General features: G+C 44.2%; 3 protein-coding genes, 1 long non-coding RNA gene and 1 other non-coding gene across 12 annotated transcripts; 3 read left to right on the top strand and 2 right to left on the bottom strand.

Moving 5' to 3' along the window:
• Window positions 1-2,430: 2,430 nt before the first annotated feature.
• PNLDC1 (PARN like ribonuclease domain containing exonuclease 1) lies at window positions 2,431-13,910 on the bottom strand. 8 transcript variants are annotated; one of them, XR_010358682.1, is made up of 19 exons: window positions 13,711-13,809; window positions 13,184-13,241; window positions 12,997-13,070; window positions 12,051-12,084; window positions 11,803-11,926; window positions 11,092-11,180; window positions 10,708-10,814; window positions 9,275-9,354; window positions 8,152-8,289; window positions 7,482-7,551; window positions 7,144-7,229; window positions 6,862-6,917; window positions 5,740-5,807; window positions 4,845-4,898; window positions 4,586-4,628; window positions 3,939-4,055; window positions 3,400-3,575; window positions 3,136-3,234; window positions 2,431-2,625 (listed from the first exon to the last, which is right to left on the bottom strand). XR_010358682.1 is itself a non-coding variant. In XM_064413271.1 (19 exons), exons 2-19 carry the CDS (start codon window positions 13,231-13,233, stop codon window positions 2,559-2,561), a joined length of 1,515 nt encoding a protein of 504 aa, XP_064269341.1. In that variant the 5' UTR covers window positions 13,234-13,241; window positions 13,891-13,910; the 3' UTR covers window positions 2,431-2,558. The 8 variants fall into 8 exon arrangements, 6 of the variants coding, with proteins under 6 accessions (XP_064269341.1, XP_064269338.1, XP_064269337.1 ...); XM_064413271.1 differs by lacking the exon at window positions 13,711-13,809 and adding an exon at window positions 13,891-13,910 and having other exon boundaries at window positions 3,956-4,055; XM_064413268.1 differs by having other exon boundaries at window positions 3,956-4,055; window positions 5,740-5,804.
• A 933-nt stretch (window positions 13,911-14,843) lies between these two features.
• Window positions 14,844-18,159, bottom strand: MRPL18 (mitochondrial ribosomal protein L18). The gene is made up of 4 exons (XM_064413275.1): window positions 17,616-18,159; window positions 17,033-17,213; window positions 15,301-15,535; window positions 14,844-15,046 (listed from the first exon to the last, which is right to left on the bottom strand). The coding sequence occupies exons 1-4, from the start codon at window positions 18,142-18,144 to the stop codon at window positions 14,975-14,977; spliced, it is 1,017 nt and encodes a 338-aa protein (XP_064269345.1). The 5' UTR covers window positions 18,145-18,159; the 3' UTR covers window positions 14,844-14,974.
• Window positions 15,534-17,192, top strand: LOC135296660 (uncharacterized). The gene is made up of 2 exons (XR_010358684.1): window positions 15,534-16,318; window positions 16,999-17,192. It is a non-coding gene; the product is annotated as an uncharacterized LOC135296660 (long non-coding RNA).
• Window positions 18,160-19,127: 968 nt separating the features above from the next.
• Window positions 19,128-27,347, top strand: TCP1 (t-complex 1). Its single transcript, XM_064413266.1, has 12 exons — window positions 19,128-19,296; window positions 20,748-20,833; window positions 21,572-21,700; window positions 22,078-22,175; window positions 22,451-22,561; window positions 23,239-23,420; window positions 23,988-24,114; window positions 24,436-24,611; window positions 25,325-25,448; window positions 26,292-26,484; window positions 26,626-26,789; window positions 27,043-27,347. Exons 1-12 carry the CDS (start codon window positions 19,224-19,226, stop codon window positions 27,257-27,259), a joined length of 1,680 nt encoding a protein of 559 aa, XP_064269336.1. The 5' UTR covers window positions 19,128-19,223; the 3' UTR covers window positions 27,260-27,347.
• On the top strand, window positions 20,037-20,172 carry LOC135298294 (small nucleolar RNA SNORA29). Its single transcript, XR_010360292.1, has one exon. It is a non-coding gene; the product is annotated as a small nucleolar RNA SNORA29 (small nucleolar RNA).
• Window positions 27,348-27,503: the final 156 nt, after the last annotated feature.

Consider the following 27,503-nt stretch of genomic DNA (forward strand, 5'->3'; position numbering starts at 1 on the left):
TTGAGGGTTGGAATTATCCTTTCAAGCCTTGCAGCTGAAGTACAATTTTCTCACAGAGCTAAAAGGCAGGTGTGCTGCAATTGCTGCTAGTTACAGACTAACTAACAGACTCTGCTGTGGTTTTACCACTGTCTAAGAGAGATAGGTTTGATTTTCTGAACTGCCAGCCCTCAGAACATCTCAGAAGCTCTGACATGCATCTCTTCAGGACCAGAGTCACAAGTCAGGTTGCACCACCATGAATTGGCCTCACAAGAATCTAAATTATCTCCTACTCCTTGAAGGAGACTGGCAAGAACAGGCATAACCTGAAAAACTTTGGATACTTCCAAATTCAATTAGTAAGAATTCTCTAGTCTGAAGGAAAAGCAATGGCTGAGGTTGGAATGGCCAGATTGATGTATTCAGGAAGATTGTGTCTTTATCAACAGCAGCTCAGAAGAACTTGCAGCTCTGTTCCCAGGGCCAAATGTCTCTGCTCTGATTTGTTTGACTAGTCCCCAGCTACCACATTGCATTGGAAGTGACTGCCAGTACATCTCAATCAATCCTTCAAGAGGCGCTAAGCAGTGAGTGACCATTGACTATGAGGGAAGGCAACTTGTTTCTGTAAAATCTTTTCTTGGAAGATCAAGGCATACTCAACTCACTCTGATCTCTTCATGTTTTTACTCTGCGTGCAAATTTAACCGACTTATACTAGGAATAGTATAGGAGTAGTATAGGAGTAGTTCTACAGCAATTGTCACTTCTCCCAGCTCTAAAGCAAGAAAATCAGGTCTCTTGATTCACTACACCACGTTGCTACATGAGGTGTGTCTGTCTCTTGGAAACGGAAAACACATGGTCAGACCCATAGGCTATTTCTCCAGAAAGGGTGAGAGGATCTCTACTTGTGTCCACGGGTAAGTGCGCTTCTCTAGAGAGTGAACCAAGAGAGAGAACAGCACTGCAGGGAACTGAGTCATTATGTGTCTGTATGCCACTCTGAGAAGAAAATGGGAGGAACACAATTTAAAGACAGAAGAATTTCTTTGTTCCTTCAAAGTGCATGCTCTCTTAGGAACTCCTGGGCTTCTCACAGGTAACAGCACCTGTATCTTCAGATCCCCAGACGGTAAAGATTAGATGCAAGTGAGGCTTTGTCTCCCCACACTTAAATAGCTAGCTGAATCCAGACCTCAGAGAACAAGGGTATTATGTTTCCCAAGAAGAGTGGTTTTATGTGAAAACCCATGCTACTGTATATAACACCCAGTGAAAATCTTCCTAAACCTGTACAACACAAAGAGCCTGTGCTTTCATTGACATAAGGGGGGGGTCTAATCATGCTAGAAGATGAACTAATGCTACAGAGTAATCAGGGAGACACACAGGTACTTGAAGGAACATTTGTGACAGTGAACCCCATCACTAAAGGGTTATGGAAAAGGTCATCAAGAAGTCAGTTACTTGTCTTGTTTATGAAACAGGAGCTGTAAACCACAGCTGTGCAGAACCCAAGAACCACATCTGAAGATGTGCTGCCCTCCTCTCCTCAAGAGCAGCAGGCCCCCAGCAGCAGCGAGCACGTGATCCTCAGGCACACCACAGTGTGTGCTGCTGCCTCAAGGTCCCCTGCAGCAACTCCCACATTACAGTCAATTAAAGGCAGATGCTGCCTGTTAGGTGAGCATGGGCCCCATCCAATTAAGTCTGACTAATGACATCTAAGAACCATTATATGGAAACCCTGGATCAACAGATTCTTTTTAAGAAGAGGTGATTAATAAAAAAAAATCTCTGAAGGCCAAATTCCCTGGATTGACAAATACTCCAGCTGTATCAAGAGAGACTGATCCACAAAGCATGTCTCATGCTACTCTAGACAAAGGGTTGCTCACGTGCTGAGCACTACAAGCAAGCAGAAATGTGTGCTGACTCACCTGACCGCTGTATACTCCACAAACTGGAACCTGATAAATGCCACTTATCTGTGTCAAACCTCAGCTACACTGCCACTGAAAATACCAGTGCATGATACTGCACTGACAGCACTGGAAATTATCTACTATTCCCCAGTACCTGTCATGAGCCCCAAGAGTGGTTTCTCCATCAACTCTGCCCATTTTCATTTGGTAAACAGTGACATTTCCCCTGCTTTATAACTGAAGCTAAAAATAGCATCTTTCATTTCATAACTTCCTGAACTTTATCAAAAATGTGTTTAATGTGTTTTATGCAGCAAGCACCGGCACTGGGAATAAACTGAGGGTATGAACAGCTGTGAAGAACCTACACAGGACCAAAGAAAATTAGGCATTGAAACAATCATGTCCTTTCAGGAGGAGATGATGCTTCGAGCAGATTAAAAAATACCACAAATTGCAAAGCAACACACCACCTTTAAAAAACAGATTTCCAAGGAAACAATTCAAAATTCAAACAGTATTCAGTTTTGGGTTTTTTTCTGTTCTTTTTTTTTCCTCATTTTATTGAATGAAACAAAACAAAACAGACAAACACAAGAAATAAGATTAGTGTTCCTCACATCTCATCTCTACAGGAGTCCTTCAGAGTCAACAGCTGCGAGCTCCTCCAAGCACAAAGGCCAAGAGAGACCACAGTGCCACAATACCAGAGATTCTAAGAGATAAGAATAATAAAATGCTGTTAGGCTACTTATATGTACAGCTTATTTTTTTGTTTATTAAGTGCTTAGATTCTTTTTCAAACCACGTCAAGGCAGAAATTCACCCTTCATGAGCATCACTGTCACTACCTCACAAGAGGGGTGCACTTTGAATCTGTAATTCTCTCCCACTACCAAGCTTTCAATCCAGCTGTAGAAAAAAACCTACATCCATCCCACACCTGAAATTCTGCCTCCCTCTCACCAAGCTTATTAGAGCTGGCGCTACAGCTCATCAAGATTACCAACTCTCTGCTGTGACAGCACATCCGTAGTTTTGTGCTATCCTCGGGGTAGCATTCCTGGGTCAACCATGAGCGAGATTAAAGTCCAGCAGCTCACGAGCAGCCACCCAGCACCTGCTTCTGAGTCCACTGCAAAGACGAGGCAGGCTGCTGCTGTGCCAGGGCCTCAGACCCGAAAAGAATGCTTCCCCCCCACCATTCCCGTGCTCCTGAACTCACTGCAGCAGGCAGTTCACGCTCGGCGAGTGCCTCCAGTGGCGATAGACGGAGACCTGCAGGTGAGGGTGGCGCCTGTAATCCCGCAGGACGAGCCTGACGCTGCAATGAAAGCACGGCTTGAGCTCAGCCCGCAGGATGCTTACAGCACCCCACAGCTCAGGGCACGAATTTCTATCCAAGAGCTGTCACAGCAGAGAGAGGGTGGGACAAAGGCCTGGATGAGAGGAAGAGAGGACTGAAAGTTAAGACTTTCTGATCACTTACTGCTTGTATTTACTGGAGAGGAGAATGAACTGGTTCTTTGAAAGGCGTCTGACATCAAAGCGACCGCAAGCTGTAAACTCTTGGTAAATCTGTTCCTCGGTCAGCCCTGGCCAGCCTCGGACATGAACAACCAAGGCAGGGGGATGATGGCAAGGAGAATCTTCCCCAGAAAAATTCTGGAAAATATACAGTATTGAGACATATCTGAATTTGGAAATACTATAGCGCCACTATTAATATAATCAGAAAATATGGAGAACATGACAAACAAATGACAGGTTGTATAATACTGCTGTTGGTGTAAAATTAATTTTGTTTTGTCCCAAGATTCATCTAAATATTGTCATAAAAGCAAACTGTCATGACTACCATGGAGAAACTACCTGAGAAACAGCAATGTAAACTGGCTAATGCAAACTTACAGAATAACAGCATAAATATATTTTGCTGGGTGGGCCCCAGCACCAGTGGATTCCTGTCCTCTGAGGAAGCTATCAAGTAGGCTACTGCCCTATGCACCCCACAAACAGGTCACAGACCTGCAATTCATACGCACAATGCTTGAAACACCACCTCGGATGAAATTCACTTTGTTCACGTCCTCAGCCAACATGGTGAGATACTGTGAGAAAGAGGGCTCAGCCTCCACCACGTCACTAAATCAGAAAACAAAAGAGAACAAAGTTTTGTTTCTCCGGCACTGCACTGCTACAGTTCAAGCTCTTCAACTAGTAACAGAGTAGATATTTTAGATCTTAGTATCTTCCTACAGAAGTCATCATAAAGCTGCAAGAAAAGGGAAGAGAACTTAGCTGAAGGCACTGATTCACAGACATTTCAAAAATGGAAACTAATGGAAAATTATTTGACCCTTACCCAAGTGAACTGAACTTGAGAGAGCTTGTTCAAGAATAAAGAAGTCACAATGTCATTTCCCAACCTCTGAGCCATCACATGTGCCCTGATTTCATTTTTAAAATGTCAGCTTTGACATAAAACTACTACTTTCAGATTTATAAAATAAAAATCTAATTAGAACATGACATTTCCAATAACACTTTCTTTTGTCCAAAAGGAAGACCAGTCTGCGAAACAAAAAGTCAGTCAGAGCAAAAGGAAGACTGTTTTCCATAGGAAAAACATCCCATGTAATACAATTTTCATTCAACATTTAAACATTACTCACTCTGTGGATCTGCACAGTAGCAAATGAGCTGACATCAGAAGAACTAGAGAAAGGAATAATGAGGTGGCATGAAAAGAAAGCTAGAGAAACACTGCTAAATACATAGAAAGCAAAAATGCATTGAAGTGCAGCTAAGTTACTAAGAGCAACAGACTGTATATAAACAAATATTTCTTAGCATCAAATAGATCTAGAGAGAAAGGAAAATATTGCCAAATCCCAACACAAACTCTGAAGGAGTTTTTAAGAAGCATTTTACCTGAACCACAGAGAAATGCATCATAGCCTGCCTCATGAGGAAATTTCTTCTCAGCTGTAAGTGTCCAACAAAATCAGGAAGAAGTAAACACATCTAGCATGCTGTGAAAACTACTACACTGCAAAATCCTAATTCATAAAATCCACTATTCTGAAGGTTCTTTTCCCCCTCCCCTCAACTGTTTCCTTCCTCACCCTGAAAACTTTACACCCAGTAAAAAGTCTGTGCTTCTAGCATGCATTTTAAAACAACACCAAAAAAGAAGCAGCAGTTACATGAATGCCTGAAAAGCTTAGCAAGAAGCACATTAAAAAAATTTAACTTTTATGAAAGTCTACACCAAACTGTGTTGTCTATGTTATTGATGGTATGGGAACCATTTCAAACACAGGAGGCCCTGTGCTGCAGGACACAATGCTGCCAGGAGAAGCCAGAAAACATCTGCCTCACAGCCAGTATCACACCATGTCCTGGACACAACCTCCTGCACAGGCATCACTTAACCCTGCACACCAGCCACTGAGCTCCTGCTACTTTGCCATTAATTCCTTCTACCTTCCCTTCTAAGACAGCTGTTTCCCACCTCCCCTTACCCCTTCCAAGGGCTCCTGACTTCACAGACCAAGTCAGGTTCAGTTCAGCCCAACACAGTGTAAATGCTGTCTGTACCAGCAGCATGAGGCAAACCTGCCCTGCACTTCCCCCAGCAGCTACCAGGGATGTGCAGAACACACGTCTTGGGACCAGGCTCTGGGTCTGGACAAAAATGTGTCTCAGCAGCTCTGGGCAAATTCAGCAGACCCACTGGCATTCCCTCATGCTTTGTATGTCACCCACAGAGTACAACAAACCTCTTTTGATCATTCTGGCTCTGAAGATTTGCTTAAGAACATACCGTATTTTGAGCAGCCACTTGCAAGAGCTATAACAGGGCACGGTGGACCTTTGGGATTCAGGTTGCTGCTGAAGACAAGTGCATGTGTGATATTTTTGTCTTTCCTCAGTATGTTAGAGAAAAGTTACTGTTCTCTAGTGACCTGTAGCTTCATTTCAGAAAAAGCTACTGGAGACTTTAAAATGAACTTTGGTGGGCCTCCAGGAAAAGGCAAAAATACTTACTTGAGTAATATCTACCATTTTTCTTTCTGAAAACTAACTCCTAAATATTTCCTTAGTCTCTTCCCTCACTCAAAACTTGTAAGCAGCAAATTTGTTCTAATTGCATTCAAAAAAAAAAAAAAAAAAAAAAAGAGCAGAACTAAAACTGCAGGAAAGAGGTTTACTGCATGGTTCTATTTGAATGGGGAACCCTGGAGGTTAAAGAGATACCCCTGGAATGACTGAAATAAAACAAAGAACAATCAAGCAGAATATGCAGTCTCAAACTGCCAATAAACAAACCTTCAGAATCCCAGTACTGTTTTTTAAAAAAATATTAATTTGGCATCTTCTTCTTGGGACTAGGGGGTAATGAGAAACAGACAAAATTTTCCTTTCCTTGGCAAAACTGGCATGCAAAAAAATTAATTCACAAAAAAAGTGTGAAGTAATTCTCCTACCACATCATGACTATGCTCATGAGATACAACATCTACTCATGCTCCATTTGAACATTGTCTTTAGTGACTGCTTTGTGCTCAGTGCAGCCCTCTCTTAGGACAGGCATTTGAAATTGGGATGTATTTTCACCAAGAACTGCATCTTACTCATTTCAGAACATGGCATAAACATCATAATCCTCAAGCTGAGTGTACAGCTGTATGCAAACCAAATTTGCGACCAATGAAATAATGGTGATTCAATGCCATTGAGAAGCAACTCAGAACAAATCATTTACTATACAATTTCTTTATAAGAAAGACATGCAAATCCTTTGCTCTTAAATTTAGAAAGACAAGGATCCAATTGAAAAGCATTTGAGAGGAGGGAAAGTATGAACATGGGAAATGGCTGACTGTGGAATATCTTTCCAAAGAAGACACAGGGATTGCTGAAAGCCCTGTTGGCTACCACTTACCTGGACAAAACTGTATATGCCTCCAAAAGACTAGATATTCGAGGAAACAGACATTTCTACAAAAGAAGAATGTATTAGAAAACCAACCACAACAGACCTTATGGCGAGTTCAATTACTTACATTGCCAACTTGTTAAATGAGATCTAAGATTAGAATTTCCCAAGGCAACACTGAGAACTGTTTGCAGTTCCATTATTATCACAGGGCACTGAGGAAAGATATCCTCTCTCTTGGGTGAAACACAGATTTAAATTTCAAACAAAAAAACCTGTGCATCTCACCTTCTGCATAGATTTTGTTACAGTCTTGGTGTCTATGATGACAGGAAACAGGTTGTGAATGTTCCTTTTAAACTCCTCATAGCTTTCTGAAAGCAAAGCACATGTGGAGAAAGGCATCAGGAAACTGGGGAAAATCCAATGCAACCGCAAAGTAATAGCAAAAAGAAGCGACAGCAGGCAATGATGCCCTCTCCAGCATTTAGAACTCAGAAGAGGTAATCAGCCCTGCTGCTGGCTAAGCCCTGCAGGTGTCTGTGGTGGCAAATTGCCACTGCACCTGCTGTTCCATGCCCAGTGCAAAGGCAGCAGCCCGGGACAGCAGCTACACACAGCAGTACCTGGGAGGGGCCTGTAGAACTTGTCGTGAAGATGCATAAGGTCCATAAGCATGTTGTGTCCCACCAGGGGCTACGGGAGGAACATAAACATAACAGCCCATTGGAGCACATTTCTGAAGAGAGCTCAGAGATTAACAACACAGGCACGCTCAACAGCTCTAACACTTTCCTCCAGCAGACAGCATCCACACACACACAGGAGTCATTCAGGCTGCAAGGCTCACAGGAGGACTACTGCCTTCAGGAAATCAGACTGGTGGATTCCCTGAGAGGGTATTGTCTCAGCAGCGTTCTATTTTCAGTGGACCTAAGGAGCTAAGTGGATTCAGGGTTCAGCTGAACAAGGTTCCAGCCATCAGATTTATATGCTCATTCACAAGGATAAGGATGGTCTTTGCTGCACGTCACCCACAGTCCTCTAAAGCTGAAATCCATTTGACAAGCCTACATACAGAATGTAATCATTTCCACACAAAGTCAAACCAATGGTCCACATGGTACAATAAACTGGTCTGACGCATGCTGAAAAGCACAGCTTGCCCAAAAGGCAAGAATCTGCTCAGCTTTCTTAGATGGTGACTCAAACTGTAACACCAGGATTTTTAATATCGCATTTAACACAGCAAAATTAAAAAGATATGAAAATGAGAGTAGGGTTAAGGCATTTTACCTTCTTGACTTTAACAAGTATTTGGAAGAGGTTGGTGAAGCCCCGGGCAGACAGGAGAATGAGCTTTTTCTGACAGTGGTCATAAGAAGAGTTCTCCAGAAACTGACGATGCTCTGGACTCACTTTTTTCACCATCACCTGAAAAGAACAGTCACTTAGTATATCAGCCTCCCAAGTTAGTTGTATGTACATTGCTTACTGGGGCTCAGTAATGCTGAGGTCAAGTTCAGCTTCAAGGCAATGAAGGACAGAAAAACTGCATCCCCTGGGACCTTGGGACTGTCTCACTTCCATATGGAGATCAGTGCTCAAGTAATTAAACAGGCCTGCTCGAAGTGTGTCTTAATTGTGCTTCTCTGCTTAAGAGAATGATTCCTACCAAAGGGCTTTTCTGAGCACAAATTAACGTAATTCAATTTAACTTGATACCAATATGGTAAGTTCATGGTACCAAAAACCCAGAAACAAACAGCAATCATACAAGCAGAGTCGCCAAGGGCAATGCTTCAGATGAGAAGGCTCAGTAAATCTGACATTCTGGGGGCATTGGTTATCAGACCAAAGTAGGACTAGTGCAAAAAAAAAAAGATTTATGTAAGCTAATTCTAAGCAACTGACTGATATCATACCCATAACCCATAGTTTGAGAAGTCTACAACCATATTTTTACTACAGAAAATATTGTACTGAATGTAAAATACCAGCAGCGAATGGCAAAACAGCAAATCACAGAGTAAAAGTCTTCAAAGCAACTTCATGGCAGAAGTCAGCAAAGGAAAACCACAGAAAATGCTAAAACTGTACATTCTTGTGGAGGTATTGAAGGAGGGACTTAATAAAGTCTGAAGACATGGAGAGGGTACCTCCAGAAGTGCTCCAAGGACAAGCACTTCCATTTAAAAGGATTTTGGGGATACTGGACAAATAGAAACCAGCGTTGCTCAGTTTTCTGTATCCCTTTTCTTAGGATCCCACAATCAACTTTTCATTTGTAATTGTCTTCTCCTCCTCCTGGACCCTATCATTGAAAGTACAAGCAACATTTCAGAGTCCCTGCAAGAATGCCAGTCCTATCTGCCCAGAGAGAAATCCTTTTTTCACAAGGCTGACAATTCCATCTCACCTTCTTGTCTCCAAGAGGCTCTGTCCAAACATTTTCAAGAGCCTGCCTCAGAACCAGCTGAACTTCAATTATATGATAGCCTATGACAGACAAAAAAAGAATGCAGTAGAAGCTTCAGAGGTGCAGACAAGTCCATTAAGGAAAACACACCATTCCTCTAGACAGACGGACTGACATGTAGAGACATACAGAAAATATTCCTCAACATATGATCCTGGTACATTACCACACACAATGACTGAAAGAAAACAAACACACACACACAAAACCCCAAGCAAAAAACAACAACCGCAAACCCACAGAAGTAAACGAAACACAAAAAACTCCAAAAATCACAGTGAAAATTTCAGGCAAATGAGCTTTTGTAAGGACATGGAGGAAAGGAAAAGACCAACTGAAGAGGGAGGAAGGCTGCTACTCTGAAAAAGACGCTCTCTTGTTTGGGACACTTTCAGAGCAACAGACCCAGAAGCCAAGCACACAAAGGGTACCAATGCCCTTTCCCCCGCAGCTAACAAGGAACTAACCCAGTCCTCTTCTGAACAGCATTAAAAGAGACACCTGAATCAGTCTTCTTGCTTACTTAAATAAATGTCTTTCTTATTACAGGTGCTCACCAGGGCCAGACTCTATTAAAATATCAGTATCATATCTAGCTGACAAAGCAGATAAAAAGCACAGCACAGGCTCCACCCCTCCTATTGCATACTCTGCAAAAAAACTCAACATGCAAAGCCTTGAACACTCTGTTCTTCCTAACTTTTTCTATATTATACTCCCTGACCTACAAGATTAAGTTTTGGGTTCTGTGCGTAAACCTACAAATTATTCCCTGCAAAAATTCCCAGTTCTTCAAGACAGCACAGAAGCGCCTCAGCTCTGCTTAGGAAGAAGCACTAGCACTCTGCTAGTGTTCCCAAAACCTAACACAGGGGTAAGTGTCCTGTTTATTCCCACTGGCATATATGTGTCTCTACAGGGCTCCCTGTTGCTCCAACGAGAGGGACTCAACTCTGAAAGGAAGGGAAGAAAATAAACAAAAAACCAAATCACCCAGGATTTAAAACATGTAAGACGTTATCCTGACTCAGAGTAACTATAAGTTCTCCAGCTGCTGCTCAGAAAAAGCACAAAATGGAAGTCAATTACCACAAAGCATGCTCCAAGCATCCAGACATCCACTTCTGCTTCAGAAAGAGCCACCACCCCAACCAACAGAGCAGAGCAGAGCAGAAGAGCACAGAGATGAACTCCTGACAGGAGCTAAAGTATAAACTGGGGTGAAGAGTTGTAAAGGCAGGATGGGCACTGGTGCTTTCCCTTTCAATAGAGCAATTTAACAAAAGAAAGGACAGTTATAGCCCCAGAGATTCACAAGAAATTATGAAGCCACTCAGAACCCACAGGTGCCTAAGAGAGGCACGGCTTCATACCATTCAGATCCTGCAGAATCATAGTATCCTCTTCTTTAGCTGAAGTTATCCAAGAGGTCACTTCATCAATAGCTTTCTTCAGGACATCCCTGTCTGCATTACTAGTGCTGGATGAGGGGAAAGAGGCAGTGTGAGAAATGTTCGTTACAGGTGAAGCCTTGTGCCTTGCTGTAGGAATGCAAAAGCTTCATTTCCCAACATGCACCCAATTCTCCACATAATATCCTGTGATCTCCATCTTCCTTCAGACACCACGGCATGCTGGAACAGCTGGCAGCGAGGTGTTCAGTCCAACAGGTTTCAGTACTTCTACAAAACGTGATCTGAGTGAAGCTGAGCCATGAGCACAAGTACTGAGGAGACACCTCTTTGAGAAGTGCTCACCTGCAGACCTTCCAGGTACCTGCTGAAAGCTGCTGCCTAAGGATCGTCTCCTGTACCTCATTCATGTATGGGATTCCATCCTTGAAGAACTGAGGGGAGGGAAAATGCCAGGTTGGTTACATTCCCCTGGATTTTCTCACAGCACGTTAGAGAATCAGCAGATTAGTCAAGCCAAACAAACTGTAGGCAATCCAACAAGTATGGAGGAAAGGAAAGGGTATTTGTCAACGGTAATCAATTTTTTTGCTCTTCTTTTACTTTTCCTTTAATAAGATGCTTCCAAGAGTCAAGAAGTGAGATGCTTCCTGCCCAGAACTAAAAAACAGTACTCTTATGGGATGACAGAGTCTGTATTTTATGGGAAATGTGACAATACATAAGATGCTGGTAAACTGATACTTCTGAACCTTCACGGATAGTAAAGACACCCACCAGGGTTTGTTTAGCAAATCCTTAGCTCACCAAAGATAAGGTTTTGGGGTTTTTTTGAGGCAGGAGAATCTGAGGCTGCCAAGGATGTGGTTATTGCCTTTACATTAGTTCAGAAAAAAGAGCATTCACTACCGCTGTTGATAACAAACTGCATGATGCCTTCATACTTTAGGAAGATGCTATTTACCACATAAATCTAACATTTAGGGATACCAATCTGATTTCTTCTGCAGTTGCACAGATTTCCTCTGTTCTGCATTTCTGGCAGAGATTACATACCTTGTTGTAGTCAAAGCCATAATGAGACAGGAACTGAATACTAGATGCAGAGAGGGTGAATTCAACATCCCTTACTCCCAGAGTTGAGGGAAAGAGAAAAAAGTTGTATGAATGTACCACATACCTAAAATGAAAAGAAAAATATCTCTAGAAGATAATTACAAGAAATAACTCTGCCCAAAGGAAATTATGAATAAAATCTCTACTGCACTATCCTCATTGCAACAGAAAACTGCTTTTTTACTTACTTGTTTGAATTTTCTTTTGAGAATATTGCCAGCCCTGCAAGAAAGAAACCTCTGTTGAGATGGCAGCATTTAGCTAGCTGTCTACTGATAGTGTGCATATTAGATGAGGGATGTGGGGAACCCCTCAAGAAACACATGCTTTCCATTCAGGAATGTCACTGTGCCAATCCTAGCAGCAACTGCCAGGCCACTCCCTGGATTCCTGAGAGCTGCACAGGACAGCTTTCACTGCTGTGTGGGAAAATGAGTCAAATCTGAATTAAACAACAAATAGACTGAGCAATAGGCAAGAGGTGAGATGGTGATGAGCCTCTGACTGTGCATACACAGATGAGTCTGTGGAACAAGCTGGGCACCACAGAGGACTGAAACACGGGTTTTACTTCTCAGTTTGGTTTTTTTTTTTAATTTTGTTAATCCCTAAAAGGCACATGATGATCTTACATACCCCAAGACTTTGAACAAGATTTCAAACTGTTTTCAAGCTGTCTTCTTGACTCATTACTGGTTCTTAACTGTCAATATCTCTCCTTCACAGACCCCTTCTCATGCTGGTTTGTTATTTTAGGAATAACAGAAATTACCACACTTCATTTTCCTCAGAGTCCCCTTACTCATAATGCCCTATATCAAATGACACAGCTTTGAACAGGAGCTGCCATCATACGCCTCTTGCTTGCATCCTCTGATTTAAAAGCCTTGTATTTTTAACTGTGACCTTTAAATATGGTCAACTTTAGACCCATAAAAACGATATAGCCCACCTGACTTTATTTATTAAAAAGCTGACAGTGTTAAACATCAAAGGGAGGGAAAAACCCAACAAGCAAATGTCTTTGGAATGATTGAATTAAGGCTGAGCCACCTGCAGGACGCACCTGTTAGCAAAAGGCCAGTTACCTGCACGACCTCGGGAGATCACTTTCCGTGCCACAGCCGCACTTACCGAGCTGAACAAGAGTGAAGCGCTGAACACTCTGCCTGGCCTTCGCGTACCGCTCCGCAGGGGAGTCAAACAGGCTAGGAACAAAACCAGAATTGGGGAGAGCGGACACAGGAAGGGTTGCTATGCACAAGTTATCACACAGCTAGAGCAACAAGTCTCCCTCGCATTTCAATTCCAACAGCTTTACCTGGGCTCGTTGTTTTGTAGGGAAGTTGAATGCAAACCAGTGAACTCCATGTCAAGGGCTGTTGAAGTGGAAAGAACACAAGAGAATCTGAATTTGAGGCATGCGCTTCACAACCACCAGGACGGAGATCTCTCACGCTTTTCTCTTCACCGTAAGCTTTGTCAAACTACAGGAAGCAGGCTCAAGAGGAAAAGCTGCGGGCTCACACCTGCAGCTGCCTCATTCCTGGGGCAGGATGAGGCAGGGACACCTCTCCCAGCCCCTCAGGAGGGGCCTGCCTCACCCTGTGCTGCGTTGGTGCCACCATCCCGAACCCCTAACACCCCTGGCCCCCAGCCGGGGTTCCCTTTCCCCGTTTGAATCCCGCGCCGCAGTGCTCGCTGTTCTGGGCGCAGCAGCGCCATTACCGGCTGCAATTCCCTCAGTGCCCGGGTCCCCACGTCGGGCAGGGCCCGGCCGCCCCCTGCGCGGCCGGGCGGGGGCCGAGGGCAGCACTGGGGGCCAGACGAGACGGCCCCGACGCTCACCCACGAACGCGGCGCCGAGGATGCGGCGCCTGAGGCGCGGCAGGTGCTGGGCAAAGCTCTCGGCGCCCACCTCCATCGCCGCCCACCCGGGCCCGGCCCAGCCCGGCCCGGCCCGGAGCGCCTGCGTGCCCGGCGCTGCCCCGCGGGGCGGTCCGCACCAAGGGATGGGGAGGGCAGCACCTCGGGAGCTTCCAGCGTGACCCGAGCGGTGGGAACGAAGGACTGGGCGGTTTAGGCTGGGAATTGGAGAGGCTGCGAAGGCGGCCGGCACAGCCCCCGCTCAAAGGGAGCGCAGGGGCAGCTCCCACTGCGCGTCTGCTGGAAATACAGATCGCACAGAGGCCGTCACTATCTGAGAGTTGTTATTATTAAGAACCAACGACTAGTTAAAAATCCAGTGTTTTTTTTTTTCATTATGTCTGAGGATTTAATAAAGATGCCAGAACCGGGCCGGGCTCTCCCCGCACACTGCTGAACCCCAGCATTGACCCTTGGCATTCCCTTCTGCCCCAGAGCACGCACACACGAGGCGGCAGGCACAGCACCCGGACACAGGCACAGGAGATGCACTGACCAGGCTGCCTTCCCTGAACTTGCCTGTCAGAAGGTTCCAACACACTGTCTGTGGGGATTTCACAGCCTGGCTGTAGCTGGGAGCTGTGCTGAGCCAGCAGCCAGAGACGCTGACAGCACCAGCCTGTGCCAAGCAGCAGACACACAAGGGGAGAGAGAATGGGGCTTCTTATTCCCTACAGCACAAGTTTCTGCAGCTTCCCTTCTAAACCGATCCATATGGTTAAGCAGTTAGAATCTCAGGATTGCAAGAGAGGTGCAAAGATGAGTTGGGGGAGTTTAATATTTTCACTAAGACTTGTGCATCTTTATCACTTTATCACAGTTCTAAACATTCATGTAATGCCAACACTTTGCTAGGTTAGACTGGCAGTGTACAGAGATCAAATATCAAAGCATTTCCAGAGTTCAGGCTGGAACAAACAAAATCAAATATTAAAAATAAAAAAATATTTTTAATGTTGAATTATTAATAAATTCTGTCAAGCTGAACTATGGTAAGTTTATTCTAGCATTAAATGTATTGATCATTTTAGAATAAAGAATATGACACACTCCTATCCATGTGAAAATATTTTATTATAAGATGACACATTCCAACTTTTTCCAGATCTGGACCTTCCCTTTGCCAGTACACAAACCTAAAGAAGCAATCCTTGCTCCTTGGAAAGTCTTCCCAACGATCTCCATTTTATCGGTAGATTCTCCGTGGCTCATGCAGAACAACACCACCTTCCTTCATAGCTTTCTCAAATTCCTGAATCTTGTTTAAAAGATAGACACAAATAAATACAAAAGAAAACCGGCAGGACTTAAATATCAGTGGGAACATGTTATATGGAGGGGCAGAGGTTAACAGCCTCATAGAAGCATAGTATCAGGAACTGCAGCTTGTCAAAGCCCTTCTGAGTGTTCCAAGGAGGGACTGTCAAGCCACATCAGAAAATTAAAGGTGAAGAGAAGCAAAATTAAAGCCTAAAAAGGAAAGAAGGGCCAATGGAATAAGTGGGTACTTGCCGAGTCACAACGGTGTTCCCAGGGGATAATGGCTTTAAAGTTCACAAAGTTGATTCCAGCTTCCAAACAGCGCTGTGCCATTACACGGCCAAGGTTTCTGCATGCAGCTACTCCCTTGGGACTGTACAAGTGTCTCTTTATGGCCCACTCTCGGGTAGAGGCAGACAGCACAACATCCCCATTGGAGCGCTCGACAAAGGCTTCTACGTAATGCTGTGTCCGCTCAAGCCGTAATCTGAGTGCAGGAAAGAAGTAACAGAGGATAATAGTGTCTTTTCCAGAGGATAGAGTTAAATTATTAAATTACTCCCTGTAGGAAATAAAATTGAGTGTATTAATATATTACATTACATTACGAGTTTTGCTTAGTAAGACACAAAACAGGACTCGTGTTGGGAGGAAAGGGTTAAAAGTGGAAGAATATCGAGGAGGATTCTCTCAAGTGACCTTGCAGCTGGGAATGCCAAGTCCTGGAGAAGAAAATTGTGGGAAACCCCACAGATTATGCCTACTGCTGTTTATCCTCTGACTGTTTTGAGAAGCAGAATCTCTTTGTAGAGATAACACAGGTGTTCAAAGAGCCTTGGAGGCCCTCTCATGGACATGCTTGAGCTCCCTGTTTTGACAGACAGACCATCAAAGCTCAGAGATCATAAAAAACACAGGGGAGACCATAGCATGATGGTAAACCTAAATGCCCCTAATAAATGGGTGCCAACTGCAGGCTCACCAGCTGCACAGACTGGCCTAACAGTGCCTACATTCCTGCCTAGGTGTTGCTTTGGGATCCTGCAGGTAGCAAGGTAATGAACTAAGTGTACTCTTTGTATTTCAGCCATAGTTCTGTGGTCCTTCCAGCGGCCTGCCTGTGTTGACTCACACAACTCCTACTGCTAGCTCAGAAGAGTGAAATTCCAAGAGCAACTTCTCATCAGTTACTCAGGGCCACAGTCCTGTGTTACCTCAGACCAGCAGCCACTCCCAACCAAGCACTGTACACCTGCACAGTGTGGAACAGGTATATACATGAGGGGAACTGCTTCAACAGAAATGGAACTTTGGGGTCACTATGCCGTCCCTTAAAAGCTTGAGCTGCACAGCAGGTGTTGAGATCTGACACAGCAACTTGTTGAGATCTGCAAGTGGTCAGAAAGTACCTCATCAGTCTCCACACATAACAGTAGAATATTTATTAGAAGCAACTATTTCTTATTGCACTGAGAGAGTATCAGCTTTCCTGGATGGGGTTCTCCTCACAAAAGCAAAATAAACACTTTGAAATGCCAGCTTAAAATGAACTTAATTTCCAGAGAACAAGTAAATTAAAACAAAACCCACAAACATAAAACAACCCCAAGCAGACTATTATGGTGCCTCAAATAAAACCATGAAGCATTGTAAGCACAGGAGTGAGAGAATCCCTTAGAGTAAAAAAGAGTAAAAAAGAGCAAAAAAGAGTTAAGAAGAGTTAAAAAGAGTTAAAAAGCTGTTGCTTAAGCAACATTACTGTTGCCTTAACAGTAGATGGAAAAATCTTGACCGCACATGCTTTCATATGCTACTAGTCCACTCTTCCATGAACACAGAGGATGCCTGCTGATTAAGAAATACTAATGTCCTAACTGATTCAGCAACCCAAAATGCACATGTAGGTTTCTGGCGTTTGTTTTGTTGGTTTTGTTTTGTTTTTTCTTTTAGAGTCTTCATTTTTGGCAGTAACTTCCTGACTCACCTGTGCCAGAACTCACGCTTCGGCCACGTTGTCTTCCAGCCACGCTCCTTCCTAGCCAGGGCCATCTGCTCCAAGTTCCGAGGATTTCTATTAGTGAAGTTTGGGGCAACAACCTCATTTTCACTTGTATCCACTTCAGTCTCAGTTTTGACACTGGCTGTAGTTGATGCAAAACGAACACCTTGGGAGAGCAGATAAAAAGCCATGAAAGATTAAAAAAACAGTAGTGCAGACAGTAGAACGGATACAGCACAGAATGATACAGCTTACAGAAGTCAGCAGGGCAAAATCACCTTGCTTTTATTTTTTAAGCACTTAAGAGATGAATGACAAGACCTCAACCTGTTTCCCCAATCTATGAGGCAAACTGCAAGTATACCAACGCCGTTTCTAAACTCATATATAAAAGTATAAACTCACGCGTGACTAGGAGATTTACAAAACACTGAAGTACACAAGAAACCAGAGACAGCGCTACCAAACAACAAGGTATAACCCTTCATCCTTGGCACGGCAGAGCCGCAGGAAAGCGGAGCGCGGGGCCGCCGCCCGGGCAGGGCGGCACGGCGAGCCCTGGGCTTACCCGCTGCACGGAGCCCGCCGGCCGCCAGCAGCAGGCGGCTGCTCAGCGCCATGGGGAGCCGGACCCGCCGCAGCCCCGGGCGGCCCCGCTCAGGGACAGCCGGGCGCCGCCATGCGCGAGGGGCGGCGCTTCCCGCGGAAGCGGCCGCGGGAATTCCGCCCGCCGGCCGCGGGGTCAGGCGGAAGCGCCGGGCCGCCCCCGCAAGCCGCGAAAGGGCGCCTGCCTGGTACTCGCGTCTCACAAAACAGAGCAAAAAACACTGCCCGACTCGGGGGGTCACCTTTGAACTCCTGCCCGTGGAATAAGGGCTTTGGGGAATGCCGGCCTCCAGAGAGTGGGTCGGTTTTTCCTGGAACGGGTGTAAGGAAGAGGGACCAAGGCGCGGAAAGGAAAGAGGAGTGGGTAAAGAGCAACAGTAGGTGTTTCGGGAACTACCATCATCCTGTTTTAGGCTTCTTTCCTTGTGCTCCTGCGGCACACAGGTACAGCAGAGCTGCTCTGCCTCCTCAAAGCATCCTCCTGCAAGCATGACCGTAGGAGCCTTACTTTGGAGCTGTATTTAACTCCTGCAGTCATGAAAATGCTTTTAATGACCCATCTAAGAGCACATTGTATTGAAAGGAGGATGAAGGCGTGGTGAGACGCTGGCACCACCTGGCAGGGGAACTCTGGGCACTGCCACAGCAGCCAGGTGCAGCTCTGGCGGGAGGCCGCTCCTGCCCACACGAGGTACCTGCTTGTCGAAATACAAGAAGCCTGTTCACACCATGCCCTGCAAATCATTACATGCTCATCCTGAGCCTTGCAGGTTTCCCATCTCCCCATCACTCCCTGAGGTTTTCCCTCGGACTGTAGCAAGTTTTTCCCCTGTACTACAAGCACCGCCACTTAACCTGGCCATGGAAAAGTGGCAGGAGAATGAGAATAGTTACAGCTCAGAGACCTTCAAACCATACAATGGTGCCATTACCAAGTGTAATCACAGTTATGACTTAGGGTAATTCTCATTAAAAGTGTTTTGCCTAAAGTATCAGCTTGAATCTCAGTTTCTCCAGGAAGCAGGTCTTCAGCAGCTTCATCTTTTGCCATCTCAGCATCCTGTCATTTCTGACCAATCCTAGATTGGTCTATGGTCTCCTTACAGCTTTACCCCAGCACTCGGGGTACAATCCCGGGCAACAGGCAATGTGTTTCATAAGCGCAGTTGCGGCCGGGCATGCCGAGGTCCCCACTTTGGGGAGCGGGGTGTTTCCCAGGGCAGGGCAGGGCAGGGGCCGCCATTCCCCCACCACCGGCGGGACGCCACGCGCCTGCGCGCCCAGGCCCGCGACACTTTCTAGAAGCTCGTGGAAGCGCCCCGGGCCCCGCCCCTTCTCGCAGCGTCTTTGTTCGGCGGCGTCCGCCAATCGCGGCTCGAGGCCGGGCGGTGCCGCGCCCCAGGATTGGACAGGCCCGTGATGGGGCCCCGCCCCCCGCGGGGCGTGTCCCGCCCCCCGCCCCCGCGCGCAGCGGGGCGCGTTCCCAGCGTGCCTCGCGCCGCCCGGCCCTCCCGCCTCTCCGCGCCCCGCGTCCCTTCCCTGTGCGAGTGCGCCGCGCCCGGGCGGCACGATGTCGGCGATGGAGGGGCCCCTGGCCGTGTTCGGCGAGCGGACCAGCGGTGACACGGTCCGCACGCAAAACGGTAACGGCGGCGCGCCCCGGCGAGGGCCAGGGGAGCGGGGGGGGAAGGGAGGGGCGGCAGGGAGCGAACATGGCGCGGCCATGGTCACCTCGGCCATGTGCTCGCCCGCCCCGCTCTGCCCGGGAGCTGCCGCTCCTCCCCGTGGATTCCTGCCGTCCCGGGCCGCTGCTGCTGCAGGGGGGAGTAGAGGCAGGATGGAGGGAGGGGGCAGGCGGAGGAGGAGCGCACGCCGTCCCGCGGCGCCTGCAGCAGCCGGAGGGGCGGCGCGGCGCCCGCTCCCCTCCCGCCGTGCCGTGGTAGCGGCACACACCGGGCACGGCTGCTGCTCTGGGACCGCTCTGACCCGTCCCCACCGCCTGGGCCTGAGCAAGGCCTGCGGGGAATTCTGCTGGGGAAGCTCCCCGCCCCCAGCACAGGGAATGAGCTGCTTCGGAAAATGGGGACCAGCCCCGAAATGCGTGTCTGTAACTGCTTCTCAAGATCGAGCTCAGATTCTCATTAGACAAAAGACAAAGGAAGAAGCCAAAACTTGCTGCCCGATCAAACTGAGATTTTTTCGTGTGGCTCTGATGGTACTTTAGGCAGCTACTTAAAATTTACGAGCCTTGTTTTAATTCACGAGTGAGATTGCACGTGATAATGGCACCTTTGGTGCAACGTTATTTCTTCCAGAAAGCTGACATTAATCCGCCTGAGCAAAAGAAATTGTTGTGTTATTTGAAGGTCTCTGAGTTATAACTGTTCCCATTTAACTACCACTTTTTCAATTTCTAGATTAAGTGGCTATGCTTGTGGGATAGAGAAAAACTTGCCATGGTCTGAAGGAAAAGGTTGATTGTATCTTTTTCCTATATGAAAATGGCAGAACAACCTTTAAATGAACCAGTGTTTTTGAGGCTTTGTGTTGTTTTTAGTAGTGACTCACAGGTCACTTTTCGGTGATTTAGTTGCAGAAGTAAATGTTTTGTGTCAGTCACAGGCCTGATGAGGACCAGAAGATGTTTTGCTAATTGATGTGTGGTGATGCCGTTGTTGTCTGTCTGCCCAGAAGGACTGAATGCGAGTGAAGTCCTGTGGCACAGCTTGCTGCAGTCAGAAGCAGCAGTGCTACCAGCCCCTCCTGATCTAACACCAGTGCTCCTCTGACCTCAGTCCTGCCCTCCATCTTACCGAGACAACAGAGAAAGTATTCTTTTTTGGGTCAGTCAGTTTTGCCAGATTAGCTAGCTGAACCATCTAGGACGGAGGAGTGAGTTTTGGCGTTGTATTTTTTTAGTAGCAGCAAGCCTAACAAAGTAAGGTAAAGCTTCACGTTAGGCTGAAACGAGATTAGATCACTTGTTGTCACTTGCCTGATCTGTTGGTTCTTGGCACTGTTCCTTACAAACCTGAGAATCGTCCTAAAGCTGGGAAGATAAAACTTGTTTTTTCTTACTCTTTCCTGTATTCAGTTACTGCTGCATCTGCTATTGCCAATATTGTGAAGAGTTCTCTTGGGCCAGTTGGTCTGGATAAGATGTTGGTGGACGATATTGGGGTAAGTAATGTTACTTTAACAAGTGTCAGGAGGACTTGGATTCCTGTGTGACAGTGCTTCCACTTAGTGTGCTTCATAGCCTAATGTGCATGTGCCTGTTTTATCATGAGAGGGGTAGGGGAACTGTGATAAAATTGAGTATTGTGTAATGTGTATTACATCGTTTTAGTTTAATGTGGTGGTAATGTATGTGTTACAGTTATTTAATTTCTGTAGGTAAGTCCTTGTAACCATTTAAAATACAGGTCAGATGGCAAGAAGTGAGTTTCACCACTTAAATCAGGTTTAACAGGTGCTGTGTATCCTAGTCTCCACAGAAGGAGAAAAATAACAAACTAATTTCAAGTAATTCATAACAAAATTTTAAGCAATATTTTGTATTTTAAAATATTGCAAGTAATTGAAGAAAGTTTGCATTTTCTAGGCTGATGTAATAAAATACTGTTTTGGAGGGAGGTCATTGCATGACTACTTATCCAGTACTTGCAAAATGTTTGATGAGTTTCTGTACCATAAACAGTTTTCTGATCAAAAGAAAGTACAGGTTCTGCACTGTTAACATTTCTGTTGCTACATTGGGACTCCACATTAAAAAGAAGGAAGGTTTTGTTATAAATAGTTATTTTATGGGCAGTCACAAAGAATAATTAATTTCTTTCTGTATGAACATTATGAAATGCAACAGTGGAAATGTAATAGAAAGATACCTTATATGCACATTTGATTTCTAAAAATTAGGACGTGACCATTACTAATGATGGTGCAACCATTCTGAAACTGCTGGAAGTGGAACATCCTGCTGCAAAAGTCCTTTGTGAGCTGGCAGACCTGCAGGACAAAGAAGTTGGTGATGGGACCACCTCAGTGGTATGTAGCAAGTTTTACAGGCAGATATATCAAAAGTCAGTGTTTAGATTTGCTGTTTTCCATAGATGCTGGTTTCCATATGCAGAGTGGTGCTCTAGAAGGGTATTTGCTCACTTCTGTTTCATTACTGATTTTTCCTATCTTGAAGGTTGGTCATAGAGGCTGAATTTAGATTTTTAGTTTTTAACTGAAAAGAACTGAAGTACGAACAAGGATACTGAGTGTTGAAAACTTAACTGAGACTTTAGATACGTTGGTGGGGGTTGGAATTAGGTAGCTCTCACCTCACATCAGAAATTGGTCTTGGTTCTGTGTTACACAAAGTAGTTACTTTGCTTATGTGGAATGCACATATTTAGTGTTTGTATTTCAAACAGGTAATTATTGCTGCAGAACTTCTCAAAAATGCAGATGAGCTGGTGAAACAGAAAATTCATCCTACCTCCATTATCGGTGGATATCGACTTGCCTGCAAGTAAGAAACTGATGCAGTTGAATTTCAGCATTTTGTGACTGCATTGATACAGGCTTTTTGGCTCCAAGTGGAATATGGTGGTTTGTTGCAGGGGTGCTGGGGTTTTGCTTGGTTTGGGTTGGATTTTCTTACGAGTTTTCTTTTTTTTATTTTTTAATTGTGTTTCTGTAATCATGTAAAGAAATTACAGTCACGTTACTGTCCTTGAAAACATGTAAGTTTTTGTCTTTTTGTGGGGGTGGTTCTTTACTAATATATTTGTCTTTATTTTACAGAGAAGCTGTTCGCTACATCAATGAAAATCTTGTCATTAACACAGATGAGTTGGGCAGGGAGTGCCTAATTAATGCTGCTAAAACATCCATGTCCTCGAAAATCATAGGAGTGTATCCTTTAAATTGATCAAGTGAGTGAGGTGGGAGTGGTTGATTAGAGAGTTTTGGTAGCCAGGCTAGAGTATCCTTGGCAGCAGTTTTTATGAACATGACACAATATTGAAGCTGTTGCATTTATAACAGGCACTTTACAGGTGTTGTGACCTGGCATAGGAAAGCATGTTCAAACTCTTCTCAATTTATTTAAATCTGGGTTTACACATCATGATAGCTTTTAAAGGATATTGTTTCCTAACAATTGCTTTGCTTGTTAGGGAGACTAGATAAAGAGTTGTGTGAATAGAAGAATGTGCTACAGAAGTACCTGGGAGTGAATCAGAGGAAAGAAAGTTGAATTTTACTCCATGGGCACAGAAAAACCTGCATTTTTAGCTTTTGTGCAGACTGACCATCGGATACGTATTTTTCTTTAGCAACAAAAGGTACGTAAAATGCAGGTTTCATACTAGTCTGTCATAATTTCCTACCAGTGTTTCAGCTTTTGGAATTACTCTTTTCTTTAGGACAGTAGTAAGGAGAGCTAGCACTTACATGCCTTTCTGAAGCTCTTTTTGGGAAACTTAGTTTGGGCACTGTCAGTTATTTCTGTTCATGGTTGTTTTTTTTTTTTTTCCTCTTAAACATATTACTAGTTTCCTTCTTCAGTGTTAACCTTAACAGGCGCTCAGTGATGGTGATTTCTTTGCTAACATGGTGGTGGATGCTGCCCTGGCAGTTAAATACACAGACCAGAAGGGTCAGGCTCGGTACCCCATCAACTCGGTTAATGTTCTGAAGGCCCATGGCCGCAGCCAGAAGGAGAGCATTCTCGTCAACGGTTACGCTCTGAACTGCGTGGTGGGCTCTCAGGGTAAGGACAGGCTGTGTTGCAGAAATCTTCCCTGTCATCTCAGTCCTCTGCCTTTCTGCATCGCTCTCCTTACTGGCTGTGTTCGTTGCAAATCATGTGGGTTTTCAGTTTCTGAACAATTAAACAAGAACACAAAATACTGCACTTCACCCGTGTTTCTTAGACTAGAGCCTGCCAGCTAGCAGTGATCCACAAAGTGTTGGTGAGTTGCTGTAGTTTCCCTAGATCAGTGTCAGCAAGGTAGCATTGTGCTCTGGTGGAATTTAAACGCTTCCATTGTGGGGAGCCACTGCCAGGTTTGTGGGGAATTGTTCCGTTCAGCAGAGCTGTGCTGTGCTTTAGAGGATGTGAGACCAATAGGTCAGATTGTCATGGTCATTCACATTTTGGGGACAGGGTATGTAAAAAGGTAAATTGGCATTTTTCTGCAGTAGGGCAGAACTGGTGGTGGAAAAGCAAACAGTAATCTGAAATGTGAAAGTAATGTTAACTTTAATCTCTAATGATGATTTGATGTTCTGTTAAATCGATTTGACAAAATCCTTCTTGCTTATTTTTCCTCATCAGGTATGACCAAGAGAATAGTTAATGCAAAGATTGCATGCCTTGACTTCAGCCTGCAGAAAGCAAAAATGAAGCTTGGTGTTCAGGTTGTTATCTCAGACCCTGAGAAGCTGGACCAGATAAGGCAGAGGTGTGTGGAAGCTTGAATAACTGAGGCAGTGGGGTTTCACAGGCTTGATGTGGTCTCTTCAGTTGAGGTGGCTCAATCTAATTTTGGCTGAGTGCAAGAGGTAAAAACTGTTTTGAATGTTAACATTTCCCACCAATACCAAATAGCAATGGAAGAAGCCTTCACTTCTGGAGGCAGAACTAGTGTTAAGTCAGTTTTCAAGAAATGCCAGTATGTTTGTGCAGTGGTCCATTCTTGCAGAGCTCTGCATTAAGGTTTCAGGAAGTTGGCTGACAAGATGTAATGGTATATTTTTTAAAACGTTGACATTTACCTTTGCAGAGAGTCAGATATTACCAAAGAAAGAATCCAGAAGATTCTGGCCACTGGTGCCAATGTGATTCTCACCACTGGAGGTATTGATGATATGTGTCTGAAATACTTTGTTGATGCTGGAGCTATGGCAGTACGAAGAGTCGTAAAAAAGGACCTTAAGCGGATTGCTAAGGCATCAGGAGGTATGTCTGTGTAAGAATAACTGGTTTATAAATTTATTCTTTAAGTAGAAGCTGTTGTTCAGGTATTTCTTAACTCATTTTTAAAACATAGTTTCTTAACATTCAAGGTCAAGATGAGTAAAGCTGAGCCACTTTCTAGCTTTACTGTTGCTTTTAAGTGACCTTTGTCAAAGTAGTAGTATTGTAAGACTTGATTGTTGAAGGGGGAGTAGTGGGAGGAGAAGAAGCCACCTTGCACTGTGAAGACTGGCCTTTTGTGGAAATAGGAGCCATAATCTGTGTTTATTTAGAAGTCTTTATTGTGCATGCATTCATAAGCCTCTGTTTAGACAGTTAAGTACATTGTTTAGATAGTTCAAGACGAATAAAGAACTCCTAAATCACTGAATCATACTTGTAAAAAAATCTGGTGCTGTACATATTTTTATCTGTCAGTTCTTAAATTTGGAAGAAAATGTTTTCATTGTGGTAAAGCATGGGAACTTGTACTGGCTGTGAAAAAAGAAGTGCTGTAAAAGTTGAACAAAAGGAGCAGTTTATCAGTTAGAAATACTGAATTGCTGCCTGACAATTAGAAGTGTTGTTTAAGGAAAAATCTATTCAACACAGCTTTTATTTCTGCTTTTCTTTCTGTACACCTATTCTGAGAAGTGGGCAAAGGATAACGTGCAGGAATTGAATGTTAACTTCACTTGTTTGTTTGTTTGTTAAAGCAACCATATGCTCAACCCTTGCAAACCTTGAAGGTGAGGAGAGTTTTGAGGCATTAATGCTGGGACAGGCAGAGGAAGTGATTCAAGAGAGAATCTGTGATGATGAGCTGATTTTAATCAAGAAGTAAGGATCCTTTTAAAAATCTTCAATTTTGTATATGTTCTCCACTAAGTTTGACATAAAATTCCATTTATTTACTTCATGCTTTCTGACTTGTGAACTGCAGTATATGGACCAATTACATTGCTAGGCAGTTTTTACTTCAATTTTTGTTTATAAACAAATGTTTCTAAACTGGCTTCCCTTTAGACATGTAAAGGGAAATAGGTACCATCTGAGTAATTTCACCTGAATAAAGAGGTGTGAGCTAAATCTTTCCATTTGTAGTGAAAGACCGTGTTCACTTGTGCTGCTGTCACTGCTGTCTGGTACCTGAAGACTTAAATATCAATTCATTTAACAAGAACATACTTTGGGTAATAACTTTTCCACTGCTTCAGACACCCACATGCCTTCTGGGTGTTCATGTTCCTGTGGTGTCATTTGAGCATGAATGACACATTCTGCCCATGGCACTTGTGTGTCAGCTACATGTGACAGCCATTTCTGTAACACTAGCAGTCATTAACTTACTTGAGGGCTGTGCAAAAGGGGTCTTTCTTACTATCCAAGTACACTTTCCCCTCTTTGATGGGAAAACACCTTGTCATCTCACTTTGGCAGGTACCTTTCTTTAAAAGATTAAAATTCAAACTAGATGCATGCACGTTAGAAATTAAAATGGTGGCTAAGTTACAATGTGTGTATCCTGCAAGGGAGCATAACAATGTTAAGATCTTCTTTTATATGTTAAAATAATGAGGCTCAACTGAACTCTGCTTTAAAATTCTTCTTGGTATGTTTTTTATTCTAGTCTAGATTCCATCCAACACAGCTAACTTTTTTTTTTTCCTTCTTTTTCCTTAGTACAAAGGCTCGTACTTCAGCATCAATTATCTTACGAGGAGCCAATGACTTCATGTGTGATGAAATGGAACGATCTATACATGATGCTCTCTGTGTTGTCAAAAGGGTTTTGGAATCCAAGTCTGTTGTCCCAGGTGGTGGTGCTGTAGAGGCAGCACTTTCAATATATCTTGAAAATTATGCAACTAGCATGGTAAGTCTTGCACAAAGCAATGACCCAAACACAGGTTTTGCATGTGAAAACCCCTACCAATTAGTGCTGTTCTTGATTGTGGCTGTATTTTTTCCTCTCTTGTTATAGCTATTGGTTTAAAAACTTTTTTCCTCTTTCTAGGGGTCACGTGAACAACTTGCAATAGCAGAATTTGCGAGATCCCTCTTAGTAATTCCAAATACATTGGCAGTAAATGCTGCTCAGGATGCCACAGATCTTGTTGCAAAGTTGAGAGCATTCCACAATGAGGCTCAAGTTAACCCCGATCGCAAAAATCTGAAATGGCAAGTACCTGTCTGGTGGAAGGCTGGTAAAAGTGATGTGGGTTGGTGACCTAGATGGAAAATTGTTCTCCCAGTTTACTGAACCGTGATTTGCATAGTAAAAAAAAAAAGTATGTTATCAGTGAACTCCTTTGCCCCTGCCCTTTCAGTTGTGTGTATGTATTGCTGTAATGAAGCAGTAGCTACCCAGCATACTCCCAGCTGTCTTTCTACTGTTTCTCCCTCTCCATCTGACAGCATTTCTTCTTTGCAGGATTGGTCTTGACTTGATCAATGGAAAACCTCGTGATAACAAGCAGGCTGGTGTCTTTGAACCAACTATGGTCAAAACTAAGAGCCTCAAGTTTGCAACAGAAGCTGCAATTACTATTCTTCGAATTGATGATCTTATTAAACTGCACCCTGAAACTAAAGAAGAGAGAGGAGGGTGCTATGAGGATGCAGTTCAGTCTGGAGCACTTGAAGAATAACTTAGGCTTTATTTATGTTTGTTTCACTTACACTTCCCACTCTTATAACTAAAATGTTAATAAAACAAGTGGTTGAATGTTGCTGCTATTTTCTTGTGAACAAACTTAATTTTTGAAAGCAAGGTTGGTCCTTGCAGTGAGAACTTAGGCTCTAGAGTGTGTTAACAACTAGTGTGCCTGCAGTAACCACTGACCTTATTCGAGTCAGTGACTGAGTGTCAAAAAGTAATGATGTAAGCTTATT

Source organism: Passer domesticus, chromosome 3 (assembly GCF_036417665.1).
Source record: "Passer domesticus isolate bPasDom1 chromosome 3, bPasDom1.hap1, whole genome shotgun sequence".
Taxonomy (NCBI): Eukaryota; Metazoa; Chordata; class Aves; order Passeriformes; family Passeridae; genus Passer; species Passer domesticus.

Bases quoted from the DNA above. Each gene is read 5' to 3' on its own strand.
- MRPL18 (XM_064413275.1), bottom strand. From the start codon at position 18,144: ATGCTTGCAGGAGGATGCTTTGAGGAGGCAGAGCAGCTCTGCTGTACC. The intron at 15,536-17,032 runs GTGAGTCAGGAA...TCCTGCACTCAG, and splicing joins AAGCGTGAGTTCTGGCACAG to ATTACGGCTTGAGCGGACAC. The intron at 15,047-15,300 runs GCAAGTACCCAC...CTTTTAAACAAG, and splicing joins GGGAACACCGTTGTGACTCG to ATTCAGGAATTTGAGAAAGC.
- TCP1 (XM_064413266.1), top strand. From the start codon at position 19,224: ATGTCGGCGATGGAGGGGCCCCTGGCCGTGTTCGGCGAGCGGACCAGC. The intron at 24,612-25,324 runs GTATGTCTGTGT...TGTTTGTTAAAG, and splicing joins GATTGCTAAGGCATCAGGAG to CAACCATATGCTCAACCCTT. The intron at 25,449-26,291 runs GTAAGGATCCTT...CTTTTTCCTTAG, and splicing joins GAGCTGATTTTAATCAAGAA to TACAAAGGCTCGTACTTCAG.
- PNLDC1 (XM_064413267.1), bottom strand. From the start codon at position 13,786: ATGGAGGTGGGCGCCGAGAGCTTTGCCCAGCACCTGCCGCGCCTCAGG. The intron at 12,085-12,996 runs GTAAGTGCGGCT...TCTTTCTTGCAG, and splicing joins CTTCACTCTTGTTCAGCTCG to GGCTGGCAATATTCTCAAAA. The intron at 8,290-9,274 runs GTGAGATGGAAT...TGTTCTTTTCAG, and splicing joins AGCCTCTTGGAGACAAGAAG to GTGATGGTGAAAAAAGTGAG.